General features: G+C 38.2%; 1 protein-coding gene across 1 annotated transcript in view; it reads right to left on the bottom strand.

The window, feature by feature from the left end:
- DOCK10 (dedicator of cytokinesis 10) overlaps positions 1 to 17,445 on the bottom strand; it is a 133,040-nt gene that overhangs the window by 77,034 nt on the left and 38,561 nt on the right. Inside the window, exons 4-11 of the mRNA XM_015563669.1 lie at positions 16,833 to 16,915; positions 10,220 to 10,292; positions 9,823 to 9,945; positions 9,429 to 9,563; positions 4,250 to 4,433; positions 1,696 to 1,781; positions 1,341 to 1,424; positions 1,067 to 1,222 (exon numbers count right to left, since the gene is read on the bottom strand). Coding sequence (XP_015419155.1) covers positions 1,067 to 1,222; positions 1,341 to 1,424; positions 1,696 to 1,781; positions 4,250 to 4,433; positions 9,429 to 9,563; positions 9,823 to 9,945; positions 10,220 to 10,292; positions 16,833 to 16,915 — 924 coding nt within the window. The remainder of the gene's footprint in view (positions 1 to 1,066; positions 1,223 to 1,340; positions 1,425 to 1,695; positions 1,782 to 4,249; positions 4,434 to 9,428; positions 9,564 to 9,822; positions 9,946 to 10,219; positions 10,293 to 16,832; positions 16,916 to 17,445) is intronic.

Raw genomic sequence — 17,445 nt, forward strand, 5'->3', positions numbered from 1 at the left:
AAATGGGGCCTTACCATGGATCTGGAAATAAGTTTTTACTTAGAGTTGAAAAATGACAAATGAGAGATGATTTATTAGAAATTAGAAAAGAATGTATTAAAAATAGTAAAAAGTAACATGCCAATATAGCAACTTTTTAAATGGATGGTAGGATTATGAGTGATTTTAATTTTCTTCTTTGTAGAAACATTTGGTAATGTTGATGTTCACAAAATGCACTCTTCCCACACATACATTCACAATTAGCATAGAGCTACACCCTAGAACCGGGAGAGCTCCCAAGAGGGTCTATTTGTTTTTTTTAGTTTTTATTTAGTTTTTATTTAGTTTTTATTTATTTTATTATTATTTTTAATTTTTTTTATTGCTAAAAGTATTACAAAGGGTATTACAAATGTGTCCTTTTTCTTTTTCACCGCCCTTGACAATCCCCTGGCCTCCCCTACCCCCCAGTGTCTTATGTCCATTGAGGGTCTATTTGGTAGAAAAAGGACTCTTGTATTGATTTAATGAGCAGTGTGGTATTTTCCAAATATCAGTGAAGCACTTTTTCCTACAATTTGCATGTAGCATCTGTACTATTATTTATTTAATATTTACCTGATATTATTTCACTTGGTTCACTATTTAGCCTTGTCTTAGACAGTAATAACTGTGAAATCACAGGGCTGGTATGTTCATTTAAATTACTTTCTAATACACATTAAAATAAACATATAACTATTAAAATAAAAATGTCAATTTAAAAGCCATCTTGAGATACAAGAAGATACACACAGTATCTTAGGAAACTCAGAAGCTATGCTGATTTAATGGAGAGAATCCTAGAACATAGTCCCTCTGATGCTTCTTCTTTAAGTTAACAGAAACGTTTTATGGCAGCATATTGACAATTCCATTTCAGAATTTGTGCATTTTTGTCATATGTAAAAATGCTGTCAGTCACATTCCCTGCTACACTAGATGGTGTGCAGTCTGTGCTTGGAATGACAAGGAACAGAAGAGATTTGACTGGGTGGTGTGCTGTTGGTTAATTGGTATAGGAAGTAACAGAAGAGCAACTTACATTCGTTATCGGATCATTTTCATTCTCCGTAACACATCCCTGAAGACTGAAGTTGAGAGCTTTACAAATGACCATGATTCTCTTGGCAGCTTTTTCTTCAAATGGTTTGATCACTGACTCGGGTTCTAAAAGATTCTTTTTCTGAAGTTTCAAGGTCTAGAAAAGTTTTGACAGTTTTACTCCACAAAAATCCATCCACACACACAAAAAATGTATAAACCACAATTGTATGGATCAAGTCCCATGTGGGCTTAGAGAAGGAATTCCAACTTACTTCTATATCTGGATCCATGGAGAAGAGATTTAGCCTCTCCAGGTTTCGAGTGGCTTTGACAGTCTCTTCAGTTTCTGTGAGGTACTACAGAAAATACTGTGTTAGCTCCGGTCTAAATTGCCAGATACTTACAGCCCAGCCCCATCAACATGGCAAGAAGTAGCCCCCTTAGTATTATAAGAGTTTTAAAATCACCCATTGACACTTGGCAAGTCTTATAAAAAACATGCTTTGTTTTTTGAATTTTGTGTTTCTTTGCTTAAACCTTAAAAAAAGCATTTCCATCTTTTCCATGAAAGCATTAAGTAGTAAGCAATGCAAATTCATTTGCATAATAATGTATCAGCTTTATTACTTTTGTGAAGTCTGGATGTAGGCTGTTCTCTGAAGAATCTGTTTCCTCTGGTGTGCATTCACATGTGATAGAATTATCCAGCGAATCTTGAAAAGATACATAAAGACAGGTTATTAAATAACAACTAATGAGTCACACCTTTCTCTAGCCTGTGACATTTCAAAACTAGGTTAGCCCCGTGGTCGGCAAACTGTGGCTCGCGAGCCACATGCGGCTCTTTGGCCCCTTGAGTGTGGCTCTTCCTAAGCCTTAGGAGTACCCTAATTAAGTTAATAACAATGTACCTACCTATATAGTTTAAGTTTAAAATATTTGGCTCTCAAAAGAAATTTCAATCAGTGTACTGTTGATATTTGGCTCTGTTGACTAATGAGTTTGCCGACCACTGAAGAGCAGTCTCAACTGGGCTGACTGGGCACTTCAAGTCTCTGACAAGTATCTGTTTCATGCCAGTAGGCTACCTCAGGAATGTCCTCATGGAGATGACAGAAACACAAGAAAGAGCAAGGCCTCTCGAGTTGTAGACTTAGAAGCACCATACTTGCACTTTTGTTTCATTCCATTACCCAAAGCCAGGCACACGGTCAAGTCCAGAGACAGAGGCAGAGGACACTTCAAAGTTAAATGCCCAAGCAGGTAGATGCAGAGAGGGTAAAGGATCATTCAACCCATCAGCAAGACCTATCCATTCTGCCTTAGAAATACTTTCCACACTTGTCTAATACTCCTTCTATGCTATTGCTACCACCACTTCAGTTCACCATGATCTCGTGCAGAGGGAGTGGGGGAAAGAGAGGCTTTGTAATGACTTCCATGTGAGGACAGCCTGGGACCCTTGTCTCCAACCTCATCTCCTTCCATCCTTTCTTTCAGTTTATAGTTGGAACACATCATAATTGCCCAACTTGTACACTATTTTAAGCCTCTGGGGTCTTACTTGGACTGGTCTGTGTCCAAGTAGAGAAGTGGAGTTATTTATCCCTCCTTTTGGTACGACTTCAAAACCCTCTGCCTTATCCCCTAAAAAAAAAGAGAGGAGAAGAGCGTAGATTGGTTTGGCTCAGTGGATAGAGTGTTGGCCTGCACACTGAAGCATCTGAGGTTCGATTCCAGAGAGAGGAGAGAGAGAGAGTAGAGGGAGAGAGAGGAGAGAGAGACTGGGTAAGTGGAGTTATTTATCCCTCCTTTTGGTACGACTTCAAAACCCTCTGCCTTATCCCCTAAAAAAAAAGAGAGGAGAAGAGCGTAGATTGGTTTGGCTCAGTGGATAGAGTGTTGGCCTGCACACTGAAGCATCTGAGGTTCGATTCCAGAGAGAGGAGAGAGAGAGAGTAGAGGGAGAGAGAGGAGAGAGAGACTGGGTTAGACCCAAGAGCGATGAAAGATGGATGTTAGTGAACAGATGCCTTCACTATATCTTGGTTCCAGTACTCCTTACTGTTAGAAAGACATTGGCCGGGAAATCAGACCTTCTAATGATCTTTTGGGATTCTTTCCATGACACCATCCTGTGCTCATGAGAACTCTGAACCCTTACAGTTCTACATTAATACTTGGTGCTGTCTTGACTTACTTCATGAATGCATATTAAAGTTTTTGTACATATGTTTTTATTTTTGATAATTTTGACTCTCAGGCCATCAGTTTAAAACTCACATTATAGCTTCTGTTACTAAACTCTCTACAACTCTGTAAACATTAATTTTCTAGTTGAATATTATTAAGTAAATCATGAATGTAAAATACCTACTATGGTACACGAAGTGGTGTTAAAAGCAACAATGATTTTCTTCCTCATTATCCCATGACTTGTTCACTTAAAAGCACATGATACTTAGGCTACTAGAACTTAAAGACACTTTATTTTCTAATGTACCACGATGCAGTCCAAGATGCCTTAAAATAGTTTTCCTTTGGGAGGAATGATTGACTCTAAAGGTGAAGTTGTTTTCCACATAATGATAGATCTGCTTTATCTACAATTCTTTTCAGTCCTTCTCTCCTCTCTTTTGCTCCCTTCTCTTTGCCTGCAGTGAATTTGAATCTTTTTGAGGGAATTAGGATGGGCAGAAAAATTTATTGTCTTATAAAAAAATCTCTAATACTATGTCAAATTTATGGAACTTTCACATATACATAAGCAGATCTCAGTATGGTCAAAAAGCATACATGCCACTCCTTTTAATTAAAAGGAAGTAATGCATATTTGCCTTCACAGAGTATACTGTTAATTAATTAAATTTAATGAAAAGCTATCAAACACCTCCAGGGTGACATCTCATCAGATCTGGATACATTTCTTATACTGATGACAAATGCTTCCCAACATCATTTGTTGGCCATCAGCCTCAATCACTGTTCGTCCAGTCAAAATCGTACCTATGTGTGGTGACACTCACTATTCAGTACAAGTAAAAATTTAGGGACAATTTCTTGGAACTCAGAGATGGATGAGCTAGACCTGCCAGCTACTATAGCTTCTAGGCGTTTAAATGACCCAAATGCACAGGTCACACTTTGCAAAGGATGGAAGGGGGTGGTGATGTGCTCTTACCCAGCCCCAGATCGGTGAGCTCTGTGCTCCTCCGACCCTGAAGGGGTCCCTCAGGGCTGATTTGCAGGATGCGGTTGAGGGTGTGGATCCATTCATCCATATCGGACTCCGTTTCAGCCGCCAGCACAAAATAGGTCAGGTCATTCATTTTCAATTCAAAGGCATATTTTCTTAGTCTGTTATTCTTTGGTACGAAAAGAAAGAAAAAACACCAGATAAATAAGTCTTAGAGAGAGGGAGACATATTTTGTGGGCTCCTGATGGTTCCAAAGTTTTCCATATAGGTAAGTAACATAAAGAAATTTTCCAAAATAGGACACAAATTTCGATGGGTATGAAACAATCTATAATCCTGATATAGGTATTCAACTCTTACTAACACTGTTCTAAAATCTTTAGAGCCCCCGCGCTATCATAAAGCAAAGCCTATATACTCAGGATAACTCAACTTTGTATAAGTAAAACACACTGGAGAAGAGCCAGAAGATGGGAGTGTGACTATCCTGCGAAATTGCAGATAAATATCAAAGTCTAAATTATTTTATGGGAACAGGGTTGCTCTTCTTGGTGGCAACAAAAAGTAATTTTGAATATCCTCTCGGCAATGTCCTTTTTGGGGGGATGCCTTCAGACACTGTCCCAAAATAACTTGATCCTTTCAACTTCCACAGCACAGTTACAACTACAAAGAGGACACTTACTACATACTCGCCATCTGTATACCAGGCACTGTGCTGAACATTTTACAGTCATTATCTTTTATAAATCTCCCAACAACCTTTGTGTGAAAAATCGTATTATTCCATTTAACATGTGATGACATTGCGGCTTGGGCAGGTAAGCTAGGAATTACACGGGTAGCAAGTGGTAGAAAGGGGAAATAATCTCTTTAGACTTTAACACCCACTGAGACGAACCGGGTATAAAGAAGATGCTCTGTGAATGCCATCCTCCTTCCTTGCTACCTCCCTGGCACAATCACCCACCAACAGGGTAGCTGTGGCCTGGAGGTAATAGATTTTCCATGTGCTGAGAATAGACAGTGAGACAACATAGATGCCTCATGAAAAAGTAAAATTTGGAAATTGAAGGAGAAAGAAGAATCAGTTTAAAAGCTACGTGTGATTCTCACTGTAAAATGTCACAGTTCAAATGCTGTTTTCTGCACTCTTCCAATGACGAGCTATTTGCTCCCGTCCATACTTTTGTACTATTGTCAAAGGTATTATTTCCTTGCCTTGTAATGACTCACTTGCAGGCTGGCTCTTTTATTTGTCCATGAGCTTGATTGGAGCAGAAGCTGCCTAACTGTCCTCAGTGCTCAGGGCGGTGATAACATTCACTCCTAAAGAGGCGTCTATTGTGTTTGCATTTTGTGTCAGGTAGAAACAAAGCCTCTGCCCTGGCAGAGCAGGGAGATAGGCCTTTTGAAACACAGTGTGATATTGGGAGATAAATGTACTCACATTTTGTATGAGTATGTTGAAGAAAAGGTATAAAGTCAAGGTATTAATATGCTTTTTGAGAACAGAATTGCTATTGGCATATGAGAATATAGCTGGTCTCATGAGAGCACAGGGCAGGATGGCTTTGGCAAGTAAAAGTCCAGAGCTGCATTTGGAAAAAATTATTTGGCTACAGTGTCAACAGAATGAGGAGTCACCAGAAAGGCAGTGGCCTCAAACTACTGTGTGCAAAGCCAACATCTAGGCAGCCTCTTTAAGAATGCAAGTTCTTAGAAGCCACGCTCCCCGCAGGGAGAGTGAGCAGACTCCCTCCATACACTCTCACACAAGCTTCCTGGGCTTCTGTCCAAGGAGGTCCATTGAACCGCCTGTGACCTCAGTGACACAGAGTGCCTAAGGACAAAGACGAGTTGGCTGACAGCACATATAAAAAAGAGAGACAGGTTTCTTTAAAAAAACAAACAAACAAACAAACAAACAAACAAAAGACGAAGCCCACAGGAAGAGAAATAGACAAAGAGAGAAAAACTAGAAATGCCCAGAGTTCAAGACCTCACTTTGGCTAGGACAGTGGTTGGCAAACTGTGGCTCGCGAGCCACATGTGGCTCTTTGGCCCCCTCTTCCTAAGCCTTAGGTGTGCCCTAATTAAGTTAATAACAATGTACCTACCTATATAGTTTAAATTTAAAAAATTTGGCTCTCAAAAGAAATTTCAATCATTGTACTGTTGATATTTGGCTCTGTTGACTAATGAGTTTGCCGACCACTGGGCTAGGATATTGTTAATTATTTGACAATTGCAAATGCAAGCCAATCTCAGTGCTGTCTTGAAAACAAACAAGTTAAAGAGTCTCCTTGACTAATCTGATGTTGTAAATCATGAGAACTGGGAGATGCAGCTATGCAAACTGCTGATACTGGGTCCAAGTTAAAAGTGGATCAAGCTGTAACCTGCTTTCCAATGCTGATGCTAAGAAACTAATAAAAATTTTAGAAAGAAACATTATGAAATATTTAAAAAATGTTGATTTCCTAAATTGCATTCTGTACATCAAATAAATTTAATATTGATGCCAAGTTCAACAATATTATTACAAATATTTTTTAAAACTTTGTGTGAATTATTATAAGCCAGCCCTTGGTTCTCACAAAGAGGTGGTATTTATAAATAAAATAAATATTCTATTTACAACTGCTCAGATACCAAATAATTTTTTTTAAAATTTGGAGAGAAATAGAACCGCTTTCAGTGTTGAGAGGTTTATGTTGGAGAGGACTTAGATGTCTAAAGTGGTTTTCTATCTCACTCTCCAAAATAATGGCATATCAACTGGCAAAAAAGAAAGGACAGAAATAGAAAAATCAATGGAACATTTTAATAATCTTGAAATGCAATAGTTAAATCATTACAATGGCATTCATAAAGTAATCATACTCATTTCACTCCCCCAATGTTCCCGTTTCCATGAAATCAGTGTTCTTTGTATCCACTGCAACGACTTTGCTCATCCAAGCTCACCACAGCCCACCTACATGGCATCATAAACAATAGGAAATTGAATGTGGCCTAATGCCATCTGATGTGTTTAATGAGTTGTAGCAAACTGGTCTGTTTCTACAGTGTTCATCTGGAAAAGTTTTGAAATAGATACTCCAAGGACGCCACTAAAGTCAACGGAGGACTGAATGTCGAAGAATGAAGTTACCCAAACAAAATATTCCATCACGCCAGCAATGGTGCTAGCATCTTTTACAGAATTTTTCAGAAACTAAAGAAGAGTTTTAAAAGGAAACACACAACATCAACTCCAGGTTACCGGTATTGCTGGCTACCACCCGTGCAATTCTGTTCATTCTCTGTATGTTTATTTGTTCATTTATAAACAATATTAGGTACCCTCTATGTGCCAAGTACATAGCATTAAAAAACACATGTAAAGTGCTTGCCCTCTTTGAACTTACATTCTAGTGTAATGGAGTGTCAATAAACAAATAAATGGAACTAACACATATATACTATGTATAATGTAATATAATGCAATTTATCATCATCAGTGATAAATAGAATTTCACTCTTGCATGTATTATCAGAACTTAATGTTTGAAATGAGTCATTTATGCTTTATTTTCACACACGATATATATATATATATATTTTCTGTTCATCCTCCTACAGGCTGTAAGCTCTTTGAAGACAGAAACCACATCTAATTCATATGTGGCTTTCCCACAATGCCTTGCATATAGAAAGCATTTCAATATACATTTGATGAAGTAAACCCTACATCTAAAATGCACTGTTTAGAACCGCACATAAACACATCTTTATAGTGTTTCCTGTGCCCATGTGGCTTACACAGGATAAATGTATGTGTGTATGTGTACAGGTATGTCCACTCATGTATAATAACCAAATGATTTTCTCGGGCATCTTTTTGTAATTTTGGACATTCCTGTGCCTCAGATCTAATTTTGCCATTTATTAGTTCTGTGACTTGGAAAGGTATTTTATCTCTCTGAGGTGTTTTTGTTTGTTTGTTTTTTAATCCTCACTCAAGGACATTTTTTCCATTGATTCTTAGAGAGAGTGGTAGAGAGAAGGAAAGACAGAGATAAACACTGATGTGAGAGACACATCAATTGTTTGCCTCCCGAATGTCCTTGACCAGGACCAGGAGCCTGCAACCGATACATGCCCTTGACCAGAATTGAACCCTGGAGCCTTCAGTCTGATGCTCTACCCATTGAGCCAAACCGGCTAGGGCTTTTTTTTTTTTTAACACATTGAGACAATAATAATGTGAAATTTGAGGTAATATTGCTAAAACACTTGATTGCTTCAATTTTTATGTAAGAGGGAATAAGGATAGCTATTTAATCAGAGTAGAAAGAATAAATGTCTTGAAAGTAAGAGATCCAAATGAGGTCTGTGGAATTATCTGCTGCCCTTTGCCACCGTGGTCTGTGCCAAATTGAATATTAAGGACAATAGTCTGAAGATCAAGATGTTGCAGAAGAGCATTGTCTGTTTCTTAAATTAAGCTCTTGGGAATCAATGTAATCCTTGTCTTTGAGGGAAACATCCTCTTAGAAGGAAGATGATATATATGCACATTATAAATTTACTATCTCATATCTTATAATAAAGAAAATATTTATGAAGTGTATCTTTTGAGTTATATGATTTACATGTTATCTTACAAAATTCTTTAGTTCAGCGGTTCTCTAATGCAGCTACACAGGTGGCCATTTTCCTCGAATATATAAGACTTGCTCTTGCCTCAGGACCTCTGCATGTGCTGCCCTGCTCAGTTTTCAGTCTCTAGATCAAATACTTTCTCTTCAAACATACTTTTCTCACTTCTAGAAAATTAACATTCTTTTCCAATGTCATCATTTGTCTCTCTCCCTTCAGTATCCCTGTTTCTTTTCTTTATTCCAGATTTCACCAACTGATTCTATTGTTTATTTATTTCTTTGCCTATTTTCTGTTTTTTCTTCCTTTATTGAAAGTTAAGTTTTGTGAAAGCAGGAATCCAGGTTGTCTTGTTCTCCACTGAATCCCTAGGGTCTAGAACAATTTTTGGCTCATCTCAGATACTCCATAAATATTTGTGGAAAAATAACTGATGACTGGATGAACATATTCTTTGATTTAAAAACAACAACAACAACAAAAAAAGCCAAGAGGGAAAAAAAGATTCCTACTCACCTGCACCACACCTGTACAAGAATCCAAAAAGATGCAGCCTTTGGGTTCTTTGGATATTTTTTCATCTTTGTAAAAATTCATGATGTAGGAGCTATCAGGCAACTGAGTCAGCTGAAAGTAGCGCTTTTTGAATGACTAAATAATGAAAAAGATACAGGAAAGTAGTTGAGGTTGCAGTGTCCTATTACTCACAGAAAGTAGCATTTTTTTCTAATTCCTCCAGGAGTGCGACACCTGTAGGGTGCTGTTTGAGAGAAGAGCACACTCCTTTCTCATCAATAAAATATGACACAGAACATAAACTCAATGCAAATGGCTCTCCTCTGTGCTCTGACCGAAGAAGGGGTGTCGGGAAAGGTGGCAGACACAAAGATGCGTCCTGATGGCTCCTTACCCGCACAGTAATGGTATTGTTCACGGTGCTGTTGAAATTCCCCTTGTAGAGCCAGCCAGACTTGAAAACTCCAGTTCCTCCCGCGCCCCCACCGCCCTTGGAAGACGAGTGGGAGGTGGTATCCTGTACAAAAGCATCATTAGCATGACTGCAATCTTTTGTGAATCCCAGATCTTCTGCACTTGCACTTAAAAATGAGCCTCTTTTTCTCTCTTTGACTCATCTCAAATAATCATGTTCAATCTCAAAACAAATGTGACTCATTTTGACTAAAAGCCCTCATACAAACAGTTACTGCAGCTTGATGAAAACTGTTCAGAACATGGAACACTCAAGTGAAAGACAGGCACTAATTATCCTCATGTTTTAAACATTTCACTTTCAACAATTTACTTACTTCATCCTTATCAGCATCTTCATGGTCAACCTCAAAGGAATGTGAAGGAAGTTTCTCTGGCTTGTACTCTGCTCTAAGATTAAAACAAAAATAAAGGTTCTGACTTGTCATTTGAGACACGGCTTTCATTTTCAGCTGTTTCCTGGGTAACAACTACTGCATTTTTTAATAAAATAATGTAACCTTGTGAAGATCCCATTTTCTTTGGAGGTATTAACCTCCCCCTACACCTTGACATCTTAATCCAGCAAATAAATCTCTATTTTAATCCATGGAGTTAATATTTATGCAGGTTTACACACTGAATGGGATGAAGGTGAGCAGGACAATTTGTAGGTTTGATGGTTTGTATTTTCCTCTTCCACATGCTGATGTGATATTTTCATTACCTTTCTGCTTCACCTTTTTATGACATGCCCCAGGGTACAGGCGGTCATTTGAAGAACTGTGTTCCAGAAAACAAGTCTGTGATCTGGCCACTAGACTGTGCTGCTCCCTTAACCATGGTCTCCCCAAAAGTCTGCATCCATTATTGGCAATTGTGCTCACTTTGTGAAATCCCATGGTAGCATAGAAACACCTCTGTGTCATAGCATCACCGGCCAGCTCTGGGGAGTGAGAGCATACACCTGGCTCTATACACGGAAATATAAGACAGAAATAAGTTTTCCTTGGCTTGATTCTGTCTCACACCTCATGGCAGAATGGAAACCAGACATTATCATTCAAGGTTCAGATCTTTCTTGATTCCTAGTTAGACATTTTTACATGTAGAATTTGCCCGACATATTTGTTTTCTTTAAGATGATGTAGACTGTGTAGAAGCAACCTCACAATCTGACTATTGAGAGGAAAAAGCCCAGTGGCATATTCAATATTCCCATCACAAAGAATCTTCTACGTTGAAGGTATTCCAGAGAGCATCACTCAGCCAAGTCCATTAGTCCCTAACAATATTCTTGCTGACCTTATGTTCATAGAAAAAAAAGTGCAGACCTGTGTGTGCCAATTTATATCCTATCGTGGGGGTGGGGGGGAGGGGGTGAGTGAATATCTTTTCATTGCTGGCTTTTCTTAATTCTGAGTTTGCTTGATCAAATTCAATGGGAATGCAGAGTTGCTTTAATTCTTGGAGGTTATTCTTTGCCAGTAAATGATCCAGTACCCAGATAGTACCTGCTACACAGAAGACCCCCAATAATATATACCAGAAAACAAATCCCCAACCTGAGGAAGTGAGCATTCCAAGGAAGGAGAGAATAGATAATAGCACACATAAACAAGATAATTTCCTGGGGTGAAAACGGTTGTGAAGAAATTTAAAGTGGGGCGGAGAACAGACTGATCCAAGTAGGGATGGAAGAGACCAGATTTAGAAAGGGTGGTCATGGATGGCCATTTAAATTGAGACTCAACCGAAGCTGGCCATGTGATGATCTGGGGAAGGTCATTCTGGCATAGTGAATGGCGACAGTACCGGTCCCGGGGAGGAACCAAGTTGGAGTGCCCAGGAGTGGAAGGCTGGGGGCTGGAGCACAGTCGGGGAAGGAGAGCAATAGGAGGTAAGAGCAGCCATGTATGAAAAAGTATGGGGGCTATTGAGGGGTCATCTTTCCCAGTCATTCGGGTCTCACTGCCCCGCACAGCACAACCCTCCTTGCCTTTAAGTAATCATGTCACCACTCAGTCTCTCATGCCTGCAGGGCCATTAAGCAAAGACCATTCACCCTTTCACAGACCATGGAAAGATAAGTACCTCTGCTTCCGAGTTTAACATTCTTCCCCCAGCAGCACTGTGTGGTCTCTGAATCTTTGGGACCCTGAAGTAAAGGGCTCAGTAGGGACCCTCTGATGTTTGAACTCAACATTAGCTATCATTTCTAGGCAGTCTCATTGCTCACTTCTACACCCAAATTACCCCCATCGCCCACAAAAGGGGTTGGGGATGCCTGCGAGCCTCCTTGGTTACAGTTGTGAGATTCGAGGTGAGTTACTATCCCTCTCAGTGCCCCAGTTTCCTTTATACAGCAAGGATAACAGTTCCTACTCTGTGGGATTATGCATGCTAAATGAGATAACATACAAATGGAACCTAGCGCACTCGGAAAACATTCTTTTATTAAAAAAACTATTCTAATTAATCCAGAACCTCAACTTGGTTACATTTCATTTGATATTCAGTCACAAAATACATTCTGTAAAATGTTCTTCTTTATATCAAAACAGCTGTAGTAAAAAAACTTAGATATGTCATATATCTTTGCGTTTTACTCCGTGGATTAATGTGATCAGTGGCATCATATATATCTTCTAAATTATGGTATTATTGATAAATAATATATTAGTTTCAGGTGTACAATATAATGATTTGTATATAATGCGAAAATGATCTCCTGGGTAAGTTTAGTTAATGTCTGTCACCATACATAGACTTTTTTCCCCCTTTGATGAGGATTTTTAATATCTACTCTCAGTAACTTTCAAATATGCAATAGTGTATTACTAACTATAGTCACCATCCTGTACATTACATCCCTATGACATTTATTTTATAACTGGAAATACCTTTGATTCTCTTCAACTATTTTGCTTCCCCCCCACCTCCTGCCTCTGATAACCATCAATCTGTTCTCTGTATCTATGAGCTTGTTTTTTCTTTTTTGTTTGTTTGTTTTCAAATTCCCGATATAAGTAAGATCATATGGTATTTGTCCTTCTCTAACTTATTTCACTTAGCATAATTCCCTTGAGAACCACCTATGTTATTGGAAATGGCGAGATTTCACTTTTTTTTTTTTTATGATGGAACAGTATTCCATTCACTCATCAAATAGACAGATTGTTTTTATATCTTGGCTATTGTAAATAGCACTGCAGTGAACATGGGATGTATGTATCTTTTCAAACTGGTGTTTTCATTTTCTTCAGATAAATACCCAGAAGTGAAATTGCTGGATTATTTTAATTTTTTTTGAGGAACCTCCATACTGGTTTCCATAGTGACTGCACCAATTTACTTTCCCATCAACAATACACCAGGGTTCTCTTTTCTCCACATCCTCACTAACACTTGTTATTTCTTGTCTTTTTATAATAGAGATTCTAACATGTATGAGTAGATAGCTAATGGTGGTTTTGATTTTACTTTCCATTGTCATGTACCTGTTGGCCACCTGTATGTCTTCTTTGAAAAAAATGTCTATTCAGAGCCTCTTTCCATTTTTAATTAGATTGGTTTTCTTTTGTGTGTGTGTCGGGGGGAGGGGGGTTTGTTTTTTACTATTGAGTTGTATGAGTTTTTGCTATTGAGTTTGTATATTTTGGATATTAACTCCTTATCAGATATATGATTTGTAAATATTTTCTTCTATTCAATAGATTACCTTTGCATTTTGTTGATAGTTTTCTTCGCTGTGCAGAAGCTTTTTAGTTTGATGTAGTCCCACTTTATATTTTTGCTTTTGTTGCCTTTTATTTCGGTGTCAAAAAACAAAACACAACCATTGCCACCAACAATGTTAAGGAGCTTATCCCCCCTGCTTTCTTCTAGGAGCTTTATGGCTTCAGGTCTTACATTCAAGTCTCTGATCCATTTCAAGTTAATTTTTGTGCATGGCGTAAGACAGCAGTCTCGTTTCACTCTTGTGCATGTGCTGTCTAGTTTTCTCAACACCATTTGTTAAAGAGATGCTCCTTTCCTCATTGAATATATATACTTGGCTCCACTGGCATCATACATTTTTATGTCATTCTGGAACCACAAGTTCAGCGATTTTTTTTTTATTCCTTATGTGTGAAGGCTTTACATTTCACATTTCTCCAGTATCTTCCTATAAACAGACACTTAAAAAAGTGGAGTTCTTAAGCCTTAATAATAATACAATTTTAAATTTAAGAATAAAAATGAGGAATATAAACACACCTCTTTTTTCACTGAATTGCAAGTTTTCATTTTGTAACCTCAGCAATCCATAAAAAGAAATGATCAATTTTAATTGTTAGCAGACACAGGAGAATTCTCCTGATACAGGAGGTATGAAAATGATTTACTTCTAATAGCCTCAGAAGGCCCAAGTAAAGTATCTGTCCCCACTACTGACCTAAATACATGTAATGGGGAGTGCTTAGCTTTGTAAAATAATTTTAAAAACAGTTTTGCTAATCAGTGTTACAGTCTTCATTATTTCAGGGGCTATGTGAGGATTATATTTCTGGATTATAGTCTAGAAATTCTGATTTTCATTTTGAATATATATACTTTTTTTTTCTTTAAACTTTCTTACTTTATGACAGTCTTATTCTTCCCCATTCATGGTATCAACTTCCACTTCCTTTAGTTAAAGTAAAAAAATTATCAACAATGTTTTGGTTCCTATTGCATTTCTTCTCTCAAGATTTTTTTCTTATGCTCTAAGGGCATTCCAATTCAACAAGACTCTGTATTTACTGTAGGTGCTTTCTCTATTGTTTTAATAGAGGAAAAATACCACCAATCTTTTCTTTCGTTTATTTTCATTAAATTTATTGGGGTGACATTGGTTAATAAAATTATATAGGTAATGCAGTATCCCAATAGCTTGGGCACAACCTCCAAGTTGTAACCACTTCTCTGAACTATTTTGGAAAAGAGGAAGTCTTGATGTGAGAAAAAAATGCTTTGCTTTTCAATTGCACTGATAAAACTTGTGTGCTAACACCCAGACGTTCTGAATTACTCACGCACACCTGTGTGATGGGACCTTCTTAATGAGCAGTTGCAGAAAGTTATCTATTACAAGTTACCTGACTCTAATGGAATGTCCAGAGATTTGGTAAAAGTTAATGTTCACTGTTTGTTTGTTTTTTTTTAAAACAACAACAACAAAACACATGTGCTGCTTTGGAGGAACATTGGGTCTTCATAGTAATGCAACTCCAAAAGAAATGACCCCTGCCCCCATACACCTCTCTTTTTCCTATTCTCATCACTGCAATCCCCTTTTCCATAGAGTAGAACAAGTAATCTTTCGAAGAGGTAAAACAGATCATGTCACACTCCTGATTAAACATTTCATGGGCTTCTGTTGCAATGAGAGAAAAATCCAAGCTCCTTTCCAGGGCCCACAATGTCTCCTGCCTAGGTTTCCAGAGTTTCGTTTCTCTACTCTCTTTCCAACCCTCAGCTCCAGCCTCCTTGATTATCATTCTGTTCAAGTGACCATGCTTATTCCCACCTCGGGGCCTTTGCCCATCCTGTTCCCTCTAGGAACCTTTTCCCAAGATCACAGTGCTGGTAGTGACTGTTACTTCACATCTGAGCTCAAATGCCACCTTCTCAGAGCCATTGCCTAACTCCTCCTTCCTATTCTGCATTTTGAAGTTGAGAGCACTTTCAAGTACCCGAATCTGAAAAAGATGTTTTTTGGGGGCAAGGGAAATCTTAGAAAGTGGAACCCAAATCTGAGCCATGTGTCCATGAAAAGTTAGATGCCATGTGTATCATCTCAATATTTCACTTGAGGAAAGTGTTAATAAAAACATATCTCTGAATTATCTCAAGTGTTTTTCTGGGTTATTTGCATCATTTTAATTTGATGAACCAATGCACTGAAAGATCACAGTTTATTTAAATTCCTTAAATTTTAGCATCCAATCCCATCTAGGAATCCTGCATTTTGAAATTTGCCATTCACTCAGTTTATTTATCTGATAAGTAATTATTGCACACCTAATATGTGCTAGGCATTCTCATAGGCCTACAGGAGATTCTGCAAGGAAACTCCCTGCACTTTGGGGGTTTTTACTTCAGTGGGGACACAAACACTGCATCAGTAACTGCTTTAGTTCAGGTGAGCTTCTCTGTGAAGCTGACATTCTCAGAGTGTAAAGAAAAAAGTCACCTTCTCCTAAAGGCTTCATTTTCCCCAGAGTCTAGAAAAGGAGGTGTTTATTTACCCCTTTTAGCTTTTCTTAGGCATATATCATTTCTGTGGAGGTTGCTTATTTTAGTAAATTTTAAAAATATATTTTTATTGATTTCAGAGAGGAAGGGAGAGGGAGAGAGAGATAGAAACATCAGTGATGAGAGATAAACACTGATAGGTTGCCTCTTGCACATCCCCTACTGGGGATCAAGCCCACAACCCGGGCATGTGCCCTTGACTGGAATCGAACCTGTGACCCTTTAGTCTGCAGGCCAATGCTTTATTCTCTGAGCCAAACCGGCTAGGGCTATTTTAGTGATTTTTGATATCCCAGCATGAAGATACACAGACCCAGTGGCAAATCTGGACACTATATACAGAATATTGTTAGCAACATTTTTTATCCAAATTGTAGTTTTCTAACCTTGTGTCTGCTATTGAAAGGACAGCTCACAAAAATGATATAACAATATCTTCAAATTTTGTTCAAAATTAAATAAGTATATTTATAGCTTATTCCAAATTTTTGTCACTATATAAACATTGCATTGTTGAGTAAAATATTCTATTGTGATTCTTATTTTTAAATTGTATAAAATATTCCTTGACACTAGATTAACAAACATGTGTTCATAAACAATGGCAGAACTTAAACAACTATATGTTTTATATATGGGAAAACCCAAGTTCTACTTATAATAGGTTCTTACCGAGGTAACTGTCGAATGTCTCCAGAATATTGTTCATATTTGTAGTTTACCACGTACCACTGGGAACTATAAAATTTACAAGCCTTAAAGAAAAACAACAACAATAATTAAACAATTATCATTAAAAAATTCAGGTGTCCTCGCAAAAAGTACTAGAATACAGTTCTCATGACCTCTGGGGTCATGTTAAGGTACGTATGCTAGTGATGCTAAGGTAGGTAAGGGGCTTGCTCATCATAATCATTTCACACTTTCCAGTGAAATGAAAGTCCCACCTTTCCAAGACTCTTGGAGGAGGAACCATTGCACATATTTATTCTATTTTGCTCCATCAAGGAAGACCTAGTTTATCACTTGCTGAATCACACCAAGGACATGTTGTTAACCTCAAGTACCATCATTTCTCAGCTGTTCTTTGGCAAACCCTTCTATAACTTAAAAGCTTTTAGTAGAGAAAGATGTTATTTATATACTAGTAGCCCTGTGCATGAATCTGTGTGCCAGTAGGTTGCTGCCTCCCTCCTGTAGCTCTCTGCCCGCTGCCCCATCCTCCTGTAGCTCACCTTCCCCCCACCCCCACCCCCGCGCATAGCTTGTTGCCCTGCCCCTTCCT

Source organism: Myotis davidii, unplaced genomic scaffold (assembly GCF_000327345.1).
Source record: "Myotis davidii unplaced genomic scaffold, ASM32734v1 scaffold575, whole genome shotgun sequence".
Taxonomy (NCBI): Eukaryota; Metazoa; Chordata; class Mammalia; order Chiroptera; family Vespertilionidae; genus Myotis; species Myotis davidii.